At 39.7% G+C, this 14,516-nt stretch overlaps 2 protein-coding genes across 2 annotated transcripts in view; one reads left to right on the top strand and one right to left on the bottom strand.

Annotated features, from left to right (window-relative positions):
* The window catches only part of LOC135428513 (transcription factor btd), a 73,835-nt gene that overhangs the window by 39,865 nt on the left and 19,454 nt on the right, over positions 1-14,516 (bottom strand). The gene's annotated exons all lie outside the window — the stretch shown is intronic.
* On the top strand, positions 13,401-14,425 carry LOC135428418 (uncharacterized). The gene is made up of 2 exons (XM_064682388.1): positions 13,401-13,553; positions 13,619-14,425. Exons 1-2 carry the CDS (start codon positions 13,544-13,546, stop codon positions 14,314-14,316), a joined length of 708 nt encoding a protein of 235 aa, XP_064538458.1. The 5' UTR covers positions 13,401-13,543; the 3' UTR covers positions 14,317-14,425.

Genomic DNA, 14,516 nt, shown 5'->3' with positions numbered 1-14,516 from the left:
AACTAATTAAACAAGAAAATCATTGATAATGCACATACGATTGAAAAGCTTGACTGAAAGAAAATCAATCTGCATACACATCTATCCAATATATATGTTTAGAGCAGCGACGTCAAGTGAAGCACAAACGACGCCCATTTTTGGCGTGCTGAAAATCGGAAAATATGCAAAATGGCGCAGACAGAAAGCTGCAAAAAAAAATAAAATAAAGAAAAAGGTAAAAGCAGACCTCATGCAATTTGAACAATTGGCAAAGCTACATCCAACGACTACCCCAAAAAAAAAAAAAAATGTGGAGAAAGTCAAATTTACCTGTAAGCTGGCAACTACACCCCTGACAGCTAGCTAACGGGTCTGGCGGCTGGCAGCCCCACAGGTGGCATTTGTGTTGTAAAACGTCGATTTACATGCGTGTTATATGCTCACGGGGGGTGGTAGTGTTGGCAGTGGGAGTTACGCTCCCGACGCCCAACGTATTTCAATTTATTTATTTTTATTTGCGTATGCAAAATAGTCGGCTTGATTTTGGTTAACAGACACACGCACACACACTCAGCGCGAAAGTGCTTTTCCATTTGCGGCAACGAGTAATAGAGATACGCGGTAGGGTTGGGGGTAACTTATAGCGCTGCAAATGGGCTTCAAGTCTTCACCAGCTTAAAGCTGCGGCAGCATTAAGAGTAAAAATAAGTATTGCAGAAATCGAATACCTTAATTTACGCGATCTTGAATATTAGACAATAATACGTTATTAAGTTCTGTTAATCTGAAATAATTTTCACTTTTTAATATTCCAGTCGGCATAAAGTAGCAAAATAAAGTATACCAAATAAATCAAGCGCACAAGCTTTAACAAAAAGCTCTATACACTCAAATAAAAATATCCTTATTTTAAAAAAAAATTAAAAACATTTTTTATTACCAGAAATATTTTGCTAAATTCCCAAAAAGATAGTTGTTAAAAATAACCTGAAATATTTTGCCAAATTCGAGAAAAGTAAGTTGAAAATATCATCTAAATCTGGAATAAATTATGCAGGCATGAAAATCGATTCATATATAGACATAGGCTGAAATTTCCCACTTCCATAACTCGGTCAATTCTGATCCGATTCCCACGAGATTTTGTTCTTTGTTTGTCCTAACTGACTGACTTATTGACTGAATGATTGGTGATCAACGCACAGCCCATACTGTAAGTGCTAAAAGGCTGAAATTTTCACTGTAGGTACCTTATGTGATAATTGTACCCGCAAGTGCGGAAAAATCGCGAAAAACGTTTGTATGTAACTTTTTTGCTTACCATCCGATCGGCCTCAAACTAAGTTTCAAAGAGTTTTATTGAAATTAATTTGAGGAGTGTTCCACACTTTTCGAAAAATGCATTCGTCCTTGGTGGAAATAGGGGTCAAATTTGGTAGGCGACGTTTCGAGCTCAAATTCATTTCCAAGGATCTACATGAAAAATCATTGGAGACATGTTTCACACTTTCCGCAGAATCTAAGCTTCCTCAGTGGAAAGTGCAATTCTACGATACATACATACATACAAACATACATACACACATACATACATACATACATACATACATACATTCATACATTCATACATTCATAAATTCATAAATTCATACATTCATACATTCATACATACATACAAACATACATACAAACATACATACATACATACATACATACATACATACATACATACAAACATACATACACACATACATACATACATAAATACATACATACATTCATACATTCATACATTCATACATACATGCAAACATACATACATAAATACATACATCCATACATACAAACATGCATGCTTGCATGCATACATACATACATACATACATACATACATAGACACATACATACATACATACATACATACATACATACATATATACATATATACATACATACCCATACCCACATAACCACATACCTACATACCTACCTACCTACATACCTACATACCTACATACCTACATACCTACATAAATACATACCTACTGCTCCTCCGCCATGCTCCTCCGGATCCTCAGCTTCCAGCGATGAAGCCGCCAGCGCCTAACTCATAGGTAAAAGCGCCAAGGCTTACTTAAATTTTTGAGAATCGAGGAGGAGGGCAGCTTTGATATGTACGTTTTCTTATTTAAATTTGCGACGCAACAAGCCACATTGGTCTGCTATTGGTATTTTATAAAACAATTTACATGCATACATACATACATATATGCGCACATACATACACACACACACACACATACATACATAAACACATACACACATTCATTCATTCATTCATAAGTGCATGCACCCACCCCCATAACTCGGGCAAATCTCATCCGATTTTTATAAGTATTGGTTTTTTCTTCATGGATTGACCTCTGGATCAATTCGGCATCAAAATCTGGCAAAATCATTTTTAATCAAAATTCATGTAAAAATGCTATCCTTAAATATCCTATATAGATATAGGTCGAAAATTCCCACCCCCATAACTTGGTCAAATCTTATCTGATTTTCACGAAGTTTGGCTTTTTGTTCATGGTTTGCCCTCTAGATTAAATTGGCATCTTAATCTGGCAACATTATTTTTAGTCAAAAATCGTGTGAAAATGCTACTCTCAAATATCTTATAAGGACATAGGCCAAAATATCCCACCCCCCACAACTGTGTCAAATCTCATCTGTTTTTCGTAAGGTTTGGCCTTTTCTTTATGGTTTGACGTCTAGATCAATTTGGCATCAAAATCTGGCAACATTTTTTTTATTCAAAATGCATGTAAAAATGCTATCCGTAAATATCCTATATAGACATAGGTCGAAACTTCCCACCCCCATAACTCGGTCAGAACTCAAAAGATTTTCATAAGGTTTTACTTTTTATCCATGGTTTTTATCCTTTGGATTAATTTGGCTTCTAAATCTGGCAACATTATTTTTTCACTAAGTTCATATAAAAATGGTTGCCTCAAATATCCATATGCCTACATAGATATTGGTCAAAATTTCCCACCCACATTACTCCGTCAAATCTCATCCGATTGCCACGAGGTTTGCCCCTTTGTGTATTTATATTATACGTACCACGGGCTAGGCCGGGGTATACCCGCTAGTATATATGTACATATATACATTCGAAAGATTTCAAACCTGCAAAATTGGCAAAATTTCAAAATAAATGTTTTAAAAATGCTTTTTTAAAGTGAGTTTCATTTAAAAGCAATTTTAAGCCAGATAACAAATGCAGACACACATGAAAATCGTTTGTCACTTTCCCAGGAGTAAGACAAATTTTGATGCACATTTTTAATTCAGTTTCGTATCTTTGATCTACTAATTTGGCACAGATGAATGTCTCTCTGGACCACAAAGGCTCTCAACTTGATAGACCTCTGGTGAGCCAAAGCAACATGAACCAAACAGAGCTGCGTACGAATCGAGACCAGCCATTAGAGCAACCGATTGACCCAACAAACCAGTTGCTATAGGTCGAGCAACCAATGCAATATTGAAATAGCCTCTGCCCGAGGCGCCACGAGGACTTTATGGCTCCAGCGACGACTAATTATGTGCACCAAGAACACACACATGCACGCACACACACACACACACACAGCTTGTTAATGCATGACAATTGGGCTTATTGGGTCGTTGGCCGAGACTCCATTGAGGTGGTCTCTGCCCCTGTCAGGCCTTCTCTTAAATGAGTAATGACATAGCTGTCAGTCATGCGTTGGTGTGATTACCTTTTGGGCACACGTTGAGGATTGACCGCCCAACTGTTTTACTGGGCCCTGGGCCGAGTTCGAAGTGCAATGTGCTAGTGTATTTGGCACGATATGCCAATCAGAAATTGGTGCACAAATTTTTAGACACATGTTTGCCAAATATTTCAACTAATTCGTAGTTCCATTAATTAAATAAGATGCTCCCAGGAGAAGGCCAGCTCTACAGCCGGTCACTTCAAGCGTGATACGTCCCCGGGGCGCAATTTGCAATATTCGATGTGCAACGTGCGACGTGCAACGTGCGACGTGCAACGTGCAATGTACAACGTAAAATGTGCCATGTGCAACGAAATTGATTGAGTTCAAAATGCAAATGTTAAAAAGTAGTAGATCGAAACAAATGCAAAACAACAATAACACATGCGCTTATGCTCGACTAGGATGTACCCTGCAAGCAGTACTTCATTTTCATTTGATGTGCGGAAGAATACTTAAATTGTTTACATTAACGTGAATTTTATTTTTTTTAATTTATATTATTTTATATTAATAAAATGATCAAGCAAATAAAATAACATACATTATGAAAATTATTATTACAAAACAAAAGAAAGTAATTTTGAACTTGAATAATCTGATTGATAGGAATAATAATTGATAATAATAAACATTTTAAGCTGAAACAAAATGTGATGTATTGATTTTATAGGCTCCTAAAAGGCGAAATATACTCATTGGAATACAGTCTTCCATAAAGGCAATATAACCTTAAAATAACCATAAGCTTCTCTCAGTAACATTCAATTGTAGAGCACACGTTAAACCCTTTTTGACCATTTTATTGCTGCTGAGTATCAACAAATTGTTGAATATTTGAAAAACTAGATGCAGCAAGAGAAAAAGAAATTTGTCATTTAATTGCGTTGAACAACTACAGGCTGACACTTTAAAATTGCTGCAGATTTAAAGTGGGTCAATTGCTTATTTGGCAAATGGCTTATCGATAACAGATAACGATATATGCAGTCTGCAATGCTTGCTGAAAGCGTGATCGATTTGTATGCATTGCCCAAAATATACCCAAGATCTATGGATAAATATAGAAATAACAAACGAAACTCTACTTACCAGAACTGTGTAAATGCGAGCTTCTGCAACACGAAGATGGCAGCCAATTGGTCAGACGGCAGCTGCAGCTGTTAGCCATAGCTGCTGACCTGGCCTAAACGCTGCGACTGCTGCGATGCTGCTGCGATAGCGTTATGTCATGGTCGCAGACCAAACCATTTGCAAATTAACATTTTATCCTGGCAGTAGGTCTAGCCAGCTTGGCTGCCAACCGACCGCAACATGGATAATCCGCTGCCAATAACAAAGTTCAGGCGAATAAATCGAACGGCGTCAGCTTTTGGATTGGATGACCCAAAAGTCCATTGAATGCTTGCTGCCTGCTGCCTGCTACTTACTGCTACTCCGACTGCCTGCAACTGCTACTGCTACTATACTGTTGCATTTCTTTTGCAAACTTCATTAAGGGCAAATTAAATGGATTGCCTGGCTCTGATCAAGATAACTAAGCCGACGTGAGGCATTCACGTTCCTGTCCATGTTCAAGTCAAAGCCCATGTCCTGATTCTCAGCTTCCGTTTTCTTGCCAAAGTGCACTGGCAAATGTTGACATTCATTGTTGTTGTTGCTGCTGCTGCTGCTTTTGCTTCTGCTGCTGCTCCTTTAATGCGCTTTCTCTTGTTCTGGCCATGCTCATTCCCAGTCTCATGCTCAATCCTATTCTACGTCTTCGTCTCGTCTGTGCCGCATTTGTGCGCTGGATTTTGTTTTTATTATGATTATTTTAACTGCCAAGGCAAAGGCAAACACACACAGCACAAGGACCTGTCTACCGACTAAGCACAAGGCAGCAGGCAACGGACGGGGCGGGATGGCGTGGCAAGTAGCGCAGCATAAAATGCAATTTTCACATGCCTGACAGCGGCAAACGGGCAAGGCTAAGGAAGAGTCGATTCGGGGGCAAATGAATTTGGCGTCAGGACAGCAGCAACAACAACAACAGCAACAACAATAACGAAAAACTAAAAGCCAGTAAAGTGAAATGCAATAAAACAAAAAGAAAGGGCAACAGCAGCGTCTACAACTGTGACTGCAGCTGCGACTGTCTTGTCTTTTAGATGCGAACTGCAAACTGGGAAACTGGTAACTGGGAGCTGGGAACTGCGAACTCCGAACTGGAGCTGCCTTGCGCAGCAGCAACAGCAGCAGCAGCAGTTGCAGCTGTGACAACGACGTTGCCTGTCAAACGTTTGCCTCGACCCAAGACCTTTAGACCCCCGCCGACAAGCTGTACTCCAGCCGGTTACCCGTTACAGTTTCTTACACCAGTCCCCCGCCCAGTCGCCATTGCATTTAGAGCGCAATGATTCAAATTGTCGCCTCGGATTATGGATTTATTACGCGTCTCGTTTTTAGTAAGCTCCAAGCGACTGCAATTGTGCATGCTGCATGCAATTACTATCAATGTAGCAACCAGGCTGACGACGACAGCCCAATCCACCCAACAGCCCACCAACCCACAGCAACGACCCTGGGAACTGGGCTTTGTGTTTGCTCTGTTCAGCTCAAGTAACCCATAAAAAACATTTATATCGAATTCGAAAATGTGTCACTAATTCGCGTTGTGCAATTTTTGTGTTGCTTTCGTTTTTGAGTCTTCTTTTCGGTATGCCTGTGTGTGTGTGTATGCCTCTATATATGTGTGCGTGTGTGTCTCAGTTTGACACATAGTTTTGTGATCGCGACCGTTCCGTGTGCGACATCTTGAATATAAATGGAGACACTCATACAACGAATGAATACATTCGAAGGCCTCTTGAATGGTGTGCGGACTTTAAGCACAAAAGACAAATGTTTGCACATGAATAGTTCTACAAAATATATATACATATATATGTTTTTATTATTTCTATTAATATGCTTAGAAGGAGACGTAAACGAGCTCATAAGGTATGTATATTCAACAACCGAGTCAATGTAGTTCATCTGTCCGTCTGTCTTTTTCTATGCAAGCCCGAAGTCTCTCAGTTTTGCTGCTTAATCTGTAAAGTACAGTTGATTATGTGAAATTCTATTAAACAGAAAAGTCTGTTAAACAGGATGCTGAGTAGTTGATTGAATGCAGATGTAAAATCTGCCATAGACAACAACCTTAAAATAATTTTTTAAATAAATGTATTAAATGGAATAACAACATGTCTTTGTGCATTTATTTGTTGATTGTAAAAATAAATAAAAATAATAATATTTTTGAATGTTTATAAATGAGTATTTATAGCCAGGTTATTCGATTATTCGTATGCTCCGAGCATTACGGATAGTCGAAGTTCCAACTATTCTTAAATGAAAATCTCTTCGGTTAATCAGGATATCTAAATGACACTGAGCTTTTAGGACCTTCACTTGGCTACCTTCATTAGAGCAACAGCTAAATGAAATATGTAAATAATCGGTCAAAAGCAAAAAGTTTAAGTAAAGACAACTTTTTTGCTTTTCAGAAATCTCACTAATTACGAGCTTTATTATGCTTATAACACTCCATATTATATGGCTCCCAAGCACTTCTAACTGTTATTAGGTTTGTTGCGAGTCAGTTTTCAGAGATTTTTAAATAATGCGAACTTATTTTCTCTTTATCAGATAGCATCTGCTCAAAAGCTTGGATCTGCGTAGGATTACAGCGGCTTTGTTTTGCGTGCGCAATAGCGTGCTTCAGGCGAGGACCAGGCTAAGACCCACAGCATCAAATATAACAGACGTCTAACAGACGCACACGCCAGCTGCCTCTTGAACTATAATACAAAGCACCAGCTCCAGCCAGGAGGCAGAGCACATTTGCCCAACTGCTTAGTCCCGGCATCCGCAATAAGCGTGGCCACCTGCCCGCTGGGCGAAGTGTTCCACCTTTCACCAGGCCGCCCACCTGACAGCTGGGACGCAACACACGACTATGGAAAACAATTAACGTTTTTTTTTCCGATAAAAGCCTCGCTCTTCAAATGCATACAAATGAACTATCAACTCAAAAAAAGAAATAAAATCAAAAGTTGCCATTGTATACAGGAAACTATCTTAAATCTAAATGTTCACCTTAAATTCAGCTCAAAAGTGTACTTGGTACATACACAATGAAATTCGTACTCAAAGTACATCTTTAAAAGCTTGTCAAAGTTAAATTGCCTAAGTGCCCCCTAAAGTTTTACTTAGAATCTTCAATAAGGCCAAACAAATTTGGGGGCCATTGTCTGACCAAGCTCCAAAATATAAGATGAACAAAAAAAAAGCAAAAAAAAAAAAAAATGATTAGATAATAACAATAAGATTGTGCTTAGTCAGAAAATTGCACAACTACCGGGTCGACCCTTCACCAGGCCCTCGGGTCCAATGTGCGATGCTGCCAAAGGTGCAGACAACGTGAATTGAGCAAACTCATGCCCATGCTTTATGCCACATGCATCATGCCGCATGACGCATGCCGCATGCCGCATTTTTGTGCTTGTTTCGTACTTGTGCCAAAGCCCCAACACAAATGCCCAAATGCGGCGACCAAAACATTTAAACAAAGTATTTGAAAGCTTTTCGTAATTATTATTATGTATTATACATTATTTGTGTACAAGTGTAATTGTTGTCAACGCAAAAAATAACCAAAGGCAACAAGCACAAACAACAAAAGCGAAAAGAGCAACAAGCAACAGCCATCAGCAACAACAGTTTGCAAAATGTTGTAGCTTATTTTAATACTCTCCTAAATGGAGTACTTCAACGAAATCAAATATGACATATTCCAGATCGGAGACTCGTTCTACATAGCCAAATAAATACCTAGTGTTGTCTGCTTCTAGACAAACTAGACTGACTTCTTGGCTTTGCTTTGTAGATATACTGAAGCACAAACTTTTGATTTTTCCGCAGGGCGAAATCGACCAAATCGCAACGTTATAGCATGTACATAGCTGACATTGGCAAGAATACTCAAAGTATTAGCTATTGGAACAAACTTGTTTATATTATCAAATAATTCGGAATACCTCTAGAAGTATATATAGTATATAAAGAGTTTGTCCAAATCAATACTTTTGGCATTTCAGGTTGGAACTCTAGAACTGGATTTATCCATAGAATTTAACAAGCCATGCCTTCTTTCTTATTTAATGTAGCTTTATAAAACCGGTATTAATCTGACGGATGGATTATTTGATCATATTAGCCACATTTTTAAAGTCAATATATTTTTTAAAAAAATTTAACAAAATTGCAAGTATTTTAATAATAATTTGAATAACTCTTCAATCATTTTTCAGATATAAAACATGACACGACTTATATAGGTGTCCTTAGTTAGCTTTAGTTAGTTAGTTAGACCGTTTAGATTAGGAAAAGCTCATGAAAAAACAATTATTTTCTTCATTCATGAGAAGTAATATACCTAAAAAAGAAGGTAACTGATCTATGGAAAACCAAAATGTTGATTTGTGACAGACTTATTTATTTATTTAATTTATATTTGATCTACATTTTAAAGAAACCACGATAATATTTAAACTACTGAGGCAAATATGAGTTTCAAATAGTAATGTTAAATGAAAATACGGCAAATATCTTTTTACTACATTAATATATATGTATAGCATAATATTTATGCAAGTGTATTTAAACATCGACAACCCGCAAACGAACTATTCATTCTGATTACTGTTGTTGTTGTTGGTTGGCGCTGTTGTCACTGCGTTTCGACTAAATTGCCATTGACAACGCTGACATTTCAAATTTAGACGTTGCCTGACTGTTGACCGCACATTAAAATGCGCTGTTTGTGTGCCACGGCAAGTCAGGCTGAGACCCCGACCCCTTCGTCCACACAAATGTTAACCCCTGATGCTGCCAGACGCCCCCTGCCGACTGCCTTGCCCTCCTCTCTCCTTTAAGTGGCATATACTCCATAGCATACAACTCACTCAGTCACTCACACATTTTTTTGCTACACTTTGCTCATTTTGTTTATTTTGTTAATTGTCATTGTGGTCGTCTTCGCCTCTGTCTCCGGCCGTTGGTTGTTGTAGACGACGTAGCCGCACATAAAATTATGTAAAAATATAAGAAGAATTTCCGTTTCGCAAAAACGTGTTAAAAATGTTTACAGCATCGCAAAGCAGCAGTCAGCGGTGCCAGGCGGCTGGGGCATCGGGGGCATGCCACCAGTTCGACCTGCACGAAGATGCAGCAGCCGCAACAATGGAGTTGAAGGCGTCACAGATTAATTAACGTCTCTGCGATAAAGCACGTTGCAGCCAAAGCCGCCCGCCGTCGCCGCATTCAGACAGCCAACATGAATACCCATGATAACCACTTGGCTCCACCTGAAACTGGCGCATTTGGAAAACCAGCCAAGCTAGCAGGAAAACGCGAACAAGCAGCAAACACTTAGTACAGATGAGTTTACGAAATACTTTGGGATTCACTTGACGCACAGTAGCCACAAAAAAACAAACATTTCAATTCAATTGTTACAATTTCTACACGGCTTCAAATTCCACTGAGATGTTCTCCTTTATTAAAAGTCTACAAATACAGGGTATCTACCAATTCTGGAAACTTAAGCCGAGCCTGTTTCCCAAAAAACAGACAACCTGAAACCCAATTGTATTTTCCAAAAATGGTTAGTTAGAAAATTGGTATATAGAGAAAGTATTTGTGAATTTCAAATAACGACAAAACAGTTTTCGAACTATATGAGACGTTATTCCATTCGGTGTCTGTGGTCAGTTAGGCTTCAAGGATGGGTAATACGGGACCAAGGGCACATGATAAATGAAAGCAATATCCATGTTATGCCCATAATTCTCCTGGTTAACTCCGGCTGCAACTGCCTGTGAAGTCTGGGCAAATCGCAGCGCGTGCTGATTTATCTAGAATATCGCGAGCAGCGAGCGGTGAGGGTGAGAATCGCGAAGAGGGGTGAAGCGCTACGAAGGCTCTCGACTGAGAAATGACGTCTAGACGTTTTTTGTTTTCGGCCAAAAACAATGGGTCACAGCAGCCGCATCAAAGCGATTGCTAGCTTTATATTAAAGTTCAGGCGTCGCATGAATGTTTGCCTCTTTTGCTGCCACATCCGCTGGCAGCTGTCCATTTCCTTGGGCTTTTTAATTTTTTTTTTCTTGTTCCGGGCGCTTTTCATGCTCTTTTTCTCCGTTTCTTTTCATGGCATTTCGCTTAATTTTCGTTGGTCTCGACGCTCTTTTTTTTCGCGTGCACCTTGTTCGCTGTATTTTGCAGTCCGGCTAACTAAATACCTGTATAAATATTTTATTACGCAAATGAAACAAGCATTGTTTGCATTTTATTTGTGTGCTAGGAAGCGCTGGTAACCGTGCCACATCCTGCAACAGGATGGCGCCATCTCCAACAAAACACTGCGCCATGTCCAAGTCTTGCTCCTGCTGCCTCTGGCCAAATGAAATGGCCGCATAAAGGTGACGGCTTTTCCGACTGCCGCCCAAAAAGAAGCCGATGAGCGCACGTGCCGTATCCTGGCAACATTCATTTGCATGCTGCCAGCAACTGGCAATGTACACTATGGGGGAGTGGAGGGGTGGGTTGGTCATTGCGAATGGTAACGCCAATGGGACTGGGGTCGCCTTGACCACAGACACAGTAGCCACAGGAAGCACAAAGAATATACAACAGAGAATTCTAAGAGCCGGAATACAGAACACTAACTCATCTATTCAGATGAATGTGGATATGGCTCTGCTTGAGTGTATGTGTGTGTGGAGGCCTAAGTTTTTGTATGTGGATGCACTGGAATGAATTCACAGTGCGTTTTGATAGATATGACTTCAAATGAATGAATAAATAGTTACCAAGCTGCATTCACGAACCGAATGAGTGCTAGCAGAAATGAATGAACGCCAGTTGCATTCACAAAAGAGCTTAAAACTGGTCGAAATTTTCAAGAAAAAATAAAACAAGCTATAATAAATAAGGAAACTTATATTAAAAGAAGTTTTCTTATTCCCACTGCGCCCTCTATAACAACCGGCTAGCCACGCACGCCAATAGGCTCGCCAGCAACCTTCAAGGTGCCCATCCCATCAGAAGGTTAAGGAGGAGAACCCGCCCACCCATCCGCAGGGCTACGCGGCAATAATATAGACAAGATTCGCCAAAACATGGCGAATTAACAAAAGACATCAAATGGTGCATAAGGCAAAAGAGTCCTTACAAACCACTTGTTAAATACAAAAAAAAAAAAATACAAAAAAAATAAAGGTTTCTTATTTTTATGAGACATAGTTTAAAATGTATTGAAACCCATTGAATAAGATGCAAACCAAACCGATTCAATTTCGGAATTCCAAAATGTTATTTACTATGGATCGAAACTTATTCCAAACAGCCGAACTGAGAACCACTTCTCATATAATAGGAATTAGGAATAAGTTGTTAAGTGTGAATATATGGAAATTTATTAAATAGTTACTAACCAGCTAAAATAATTGCATAATGAATAACTAGCCACATTCATGAACTAACTGAGCATTGGTGCTTGCGAGTGAATGCACTCAGACTCATTCAAAAGTGATTGAAAAGTATGTTGAGTACACAGCCAGAAGAGACATTGATTGAATGAATATTTACAAGTCACCTTTATGAATGTAAATCGGACACTTTGGAGAATGCAATGTTAATAAAAGGAAAGTAAAAAATACAGGCGAGAGCTAATTATATACTTTTATACTTATGAATGCACGTATTAACTAAGTTGTTATTGAATTGAAAGTGAGCAAATGTTGGTTAAGTGCTTGGGCATTTTGCTCCAATTATCCAGCCAAGATGTTTTTTCTTCATCTCTGTCGGTCAGAAGTCTAAAGAGATTATTGGTCAGACACTCTGATGTTGTCATGGATACGGCAGCTTTCAATGTGGCTGGGAAAGCTGCTTTCTGGAGAGGTGTGCGCCGTCGTCCACTCCTTGGGCCACGTAGTCATTGGGTGTGGTTTTTTTTTGTCATCCGTGTTAGCCTAGCTTCACATCCTGCTGATCTGCAGGATGTCATATCAGGCCTTGGCTGTTCCTTCTCTGTTCTCAGATGTCTCTGAAAATGATACGGCCTTGATTGTAGTGCCTACCTTTCCGTCTTCTGTGTGCTACTCTACAAATGATAGGAATATGTCTGGCCAGGGCTGGTTTCCTTTTTGAGACTCGCTTAAATAGTTTTCTTAAGACACAGTTCCTTATGCGATTTTTGCCCTTTGTTTGTTTTATATTTGCCCTTCCCTCAATTAATTATAAATATAATAAATGCTATACATAAACTTGGTGAAATGTTTCTGACTAAATGTCAGCCAGACTTATGTGTATTGATTCAACATTAATTGTGACATTAATACCCAAATCAAATCTTGCACAATATGCTATTCATTTAGTTTCAGCTGGGAGCCAGCAGTGAAAAGATAAACTTACCCATTGTAATCACCTTAAGTGCTGCACAGAGCTGGGCCTATTGGCCAATTGGTCACTGACCAAGTTAATGTGTTAATTGAGCGAGAGCGAGAAAGGGAGGTAGGCAGGGAGGGAAGCAAAAGGTGAGAGAGAAACTGCTAATGAAGATAACGTCTAGTGTTGAGCCTCAGAGTGATTCCGAACATAGCAACCCACGTTGCAACAACTTTAAAATTTCAAGTGATTAACAAAAATTTTGGAATAATTACCTAAACATGCGAAGCAGTGAGTCGTTTTAGCACTCGAACAGTATGTGATTTAAGATAAATGTGTGAATATGCCTATTGCAGAATCGCCTGGCCACGAAAGCAGTGAGGCTAAACAGCTAATGCAGTGGATCAAGGGATTGGTCTACAGTCCGCGCTGCCACAGCCTACAGGATCTGGGCAATGGTGTTGTCTGGTGTCGCCTTATGGGCAAACTGCGGCCGGGCACCTTGGCCAGCGTGTTAATCATTAATCGGCCCGCAAATGTGAACGATTCAAAGCACAACTATATGCTACTGGAGTCGGCATTTAGCATGGCCAATATGCCTTGGTATTTCGACACCAGGGCACTTATTGCCGGCGACAGCAATGAGTTGCTCAAAATGGCCAAATGCTTTGCCCAAATGCATGTCACGCCAGACAGACAGCTGCAGCGCCGAAAGCATCCATCCAAGTCAAGGCGACCAGCGCGTTACTCTGCCGGCGAGATAGAGCTAACTCAACATTTGAGCAGCCAGCATCCGTCGACAGCGGCGACCGCAGTCGAACTCTTTGATGCAGTGCAGCCGAAATCAGCTGACGCTGTGTTGATGTCCGTTACCAGCGATGAGCAGCAACTAAAACAACAAATCCAAACTATGTTCCACAACCAACAGGTGGCAGTGGACGCATTCATGGCGGCAGAGAAGCCATGCCCCTTCGCCTTTCCCATCACAGCCCACAACATGTGTTCTTGCAGCAAGTGTCTACGTCAACGTCAGGAGGCAGCCGCTAACCTTTAGTTTAATCAAAGCGAAATTTAAACTCATATTTTATTAATCCAGTTGAAGTTTTAAGTTTAAGTTCTCAAGTATTCATTTATTATGTCATTGAATAGACTAATGCGATGCATATGATGAAAACTATTTTTTCAAGGTGCAGTATACTCGACGCGCGATTATTGTATTGTCATCTTCTATTAGGAAGTACACGCATACTTGCG

Source organism: Drosophila montana, unplaced genomic scaffold (genome assembly GCF_035044405.1).
Source record: "Drosophila montana isolate Dmon_TW-CO22-7 unplaced genomic scaffold, ASM3504440v1 contig_2481_1, whole genome shotgun sequence".
Taxonomy (NCBI): Eukaryota; Metazoa; Arthropoda; class Insecta; order Diptera; family Drosophilidae; genus Drosophila; species Drosophila montana.
Note: the sequence above shows the minus strand (reverse complement) of the source record. Positions and strands in the feature narration are given on the sequence as shown.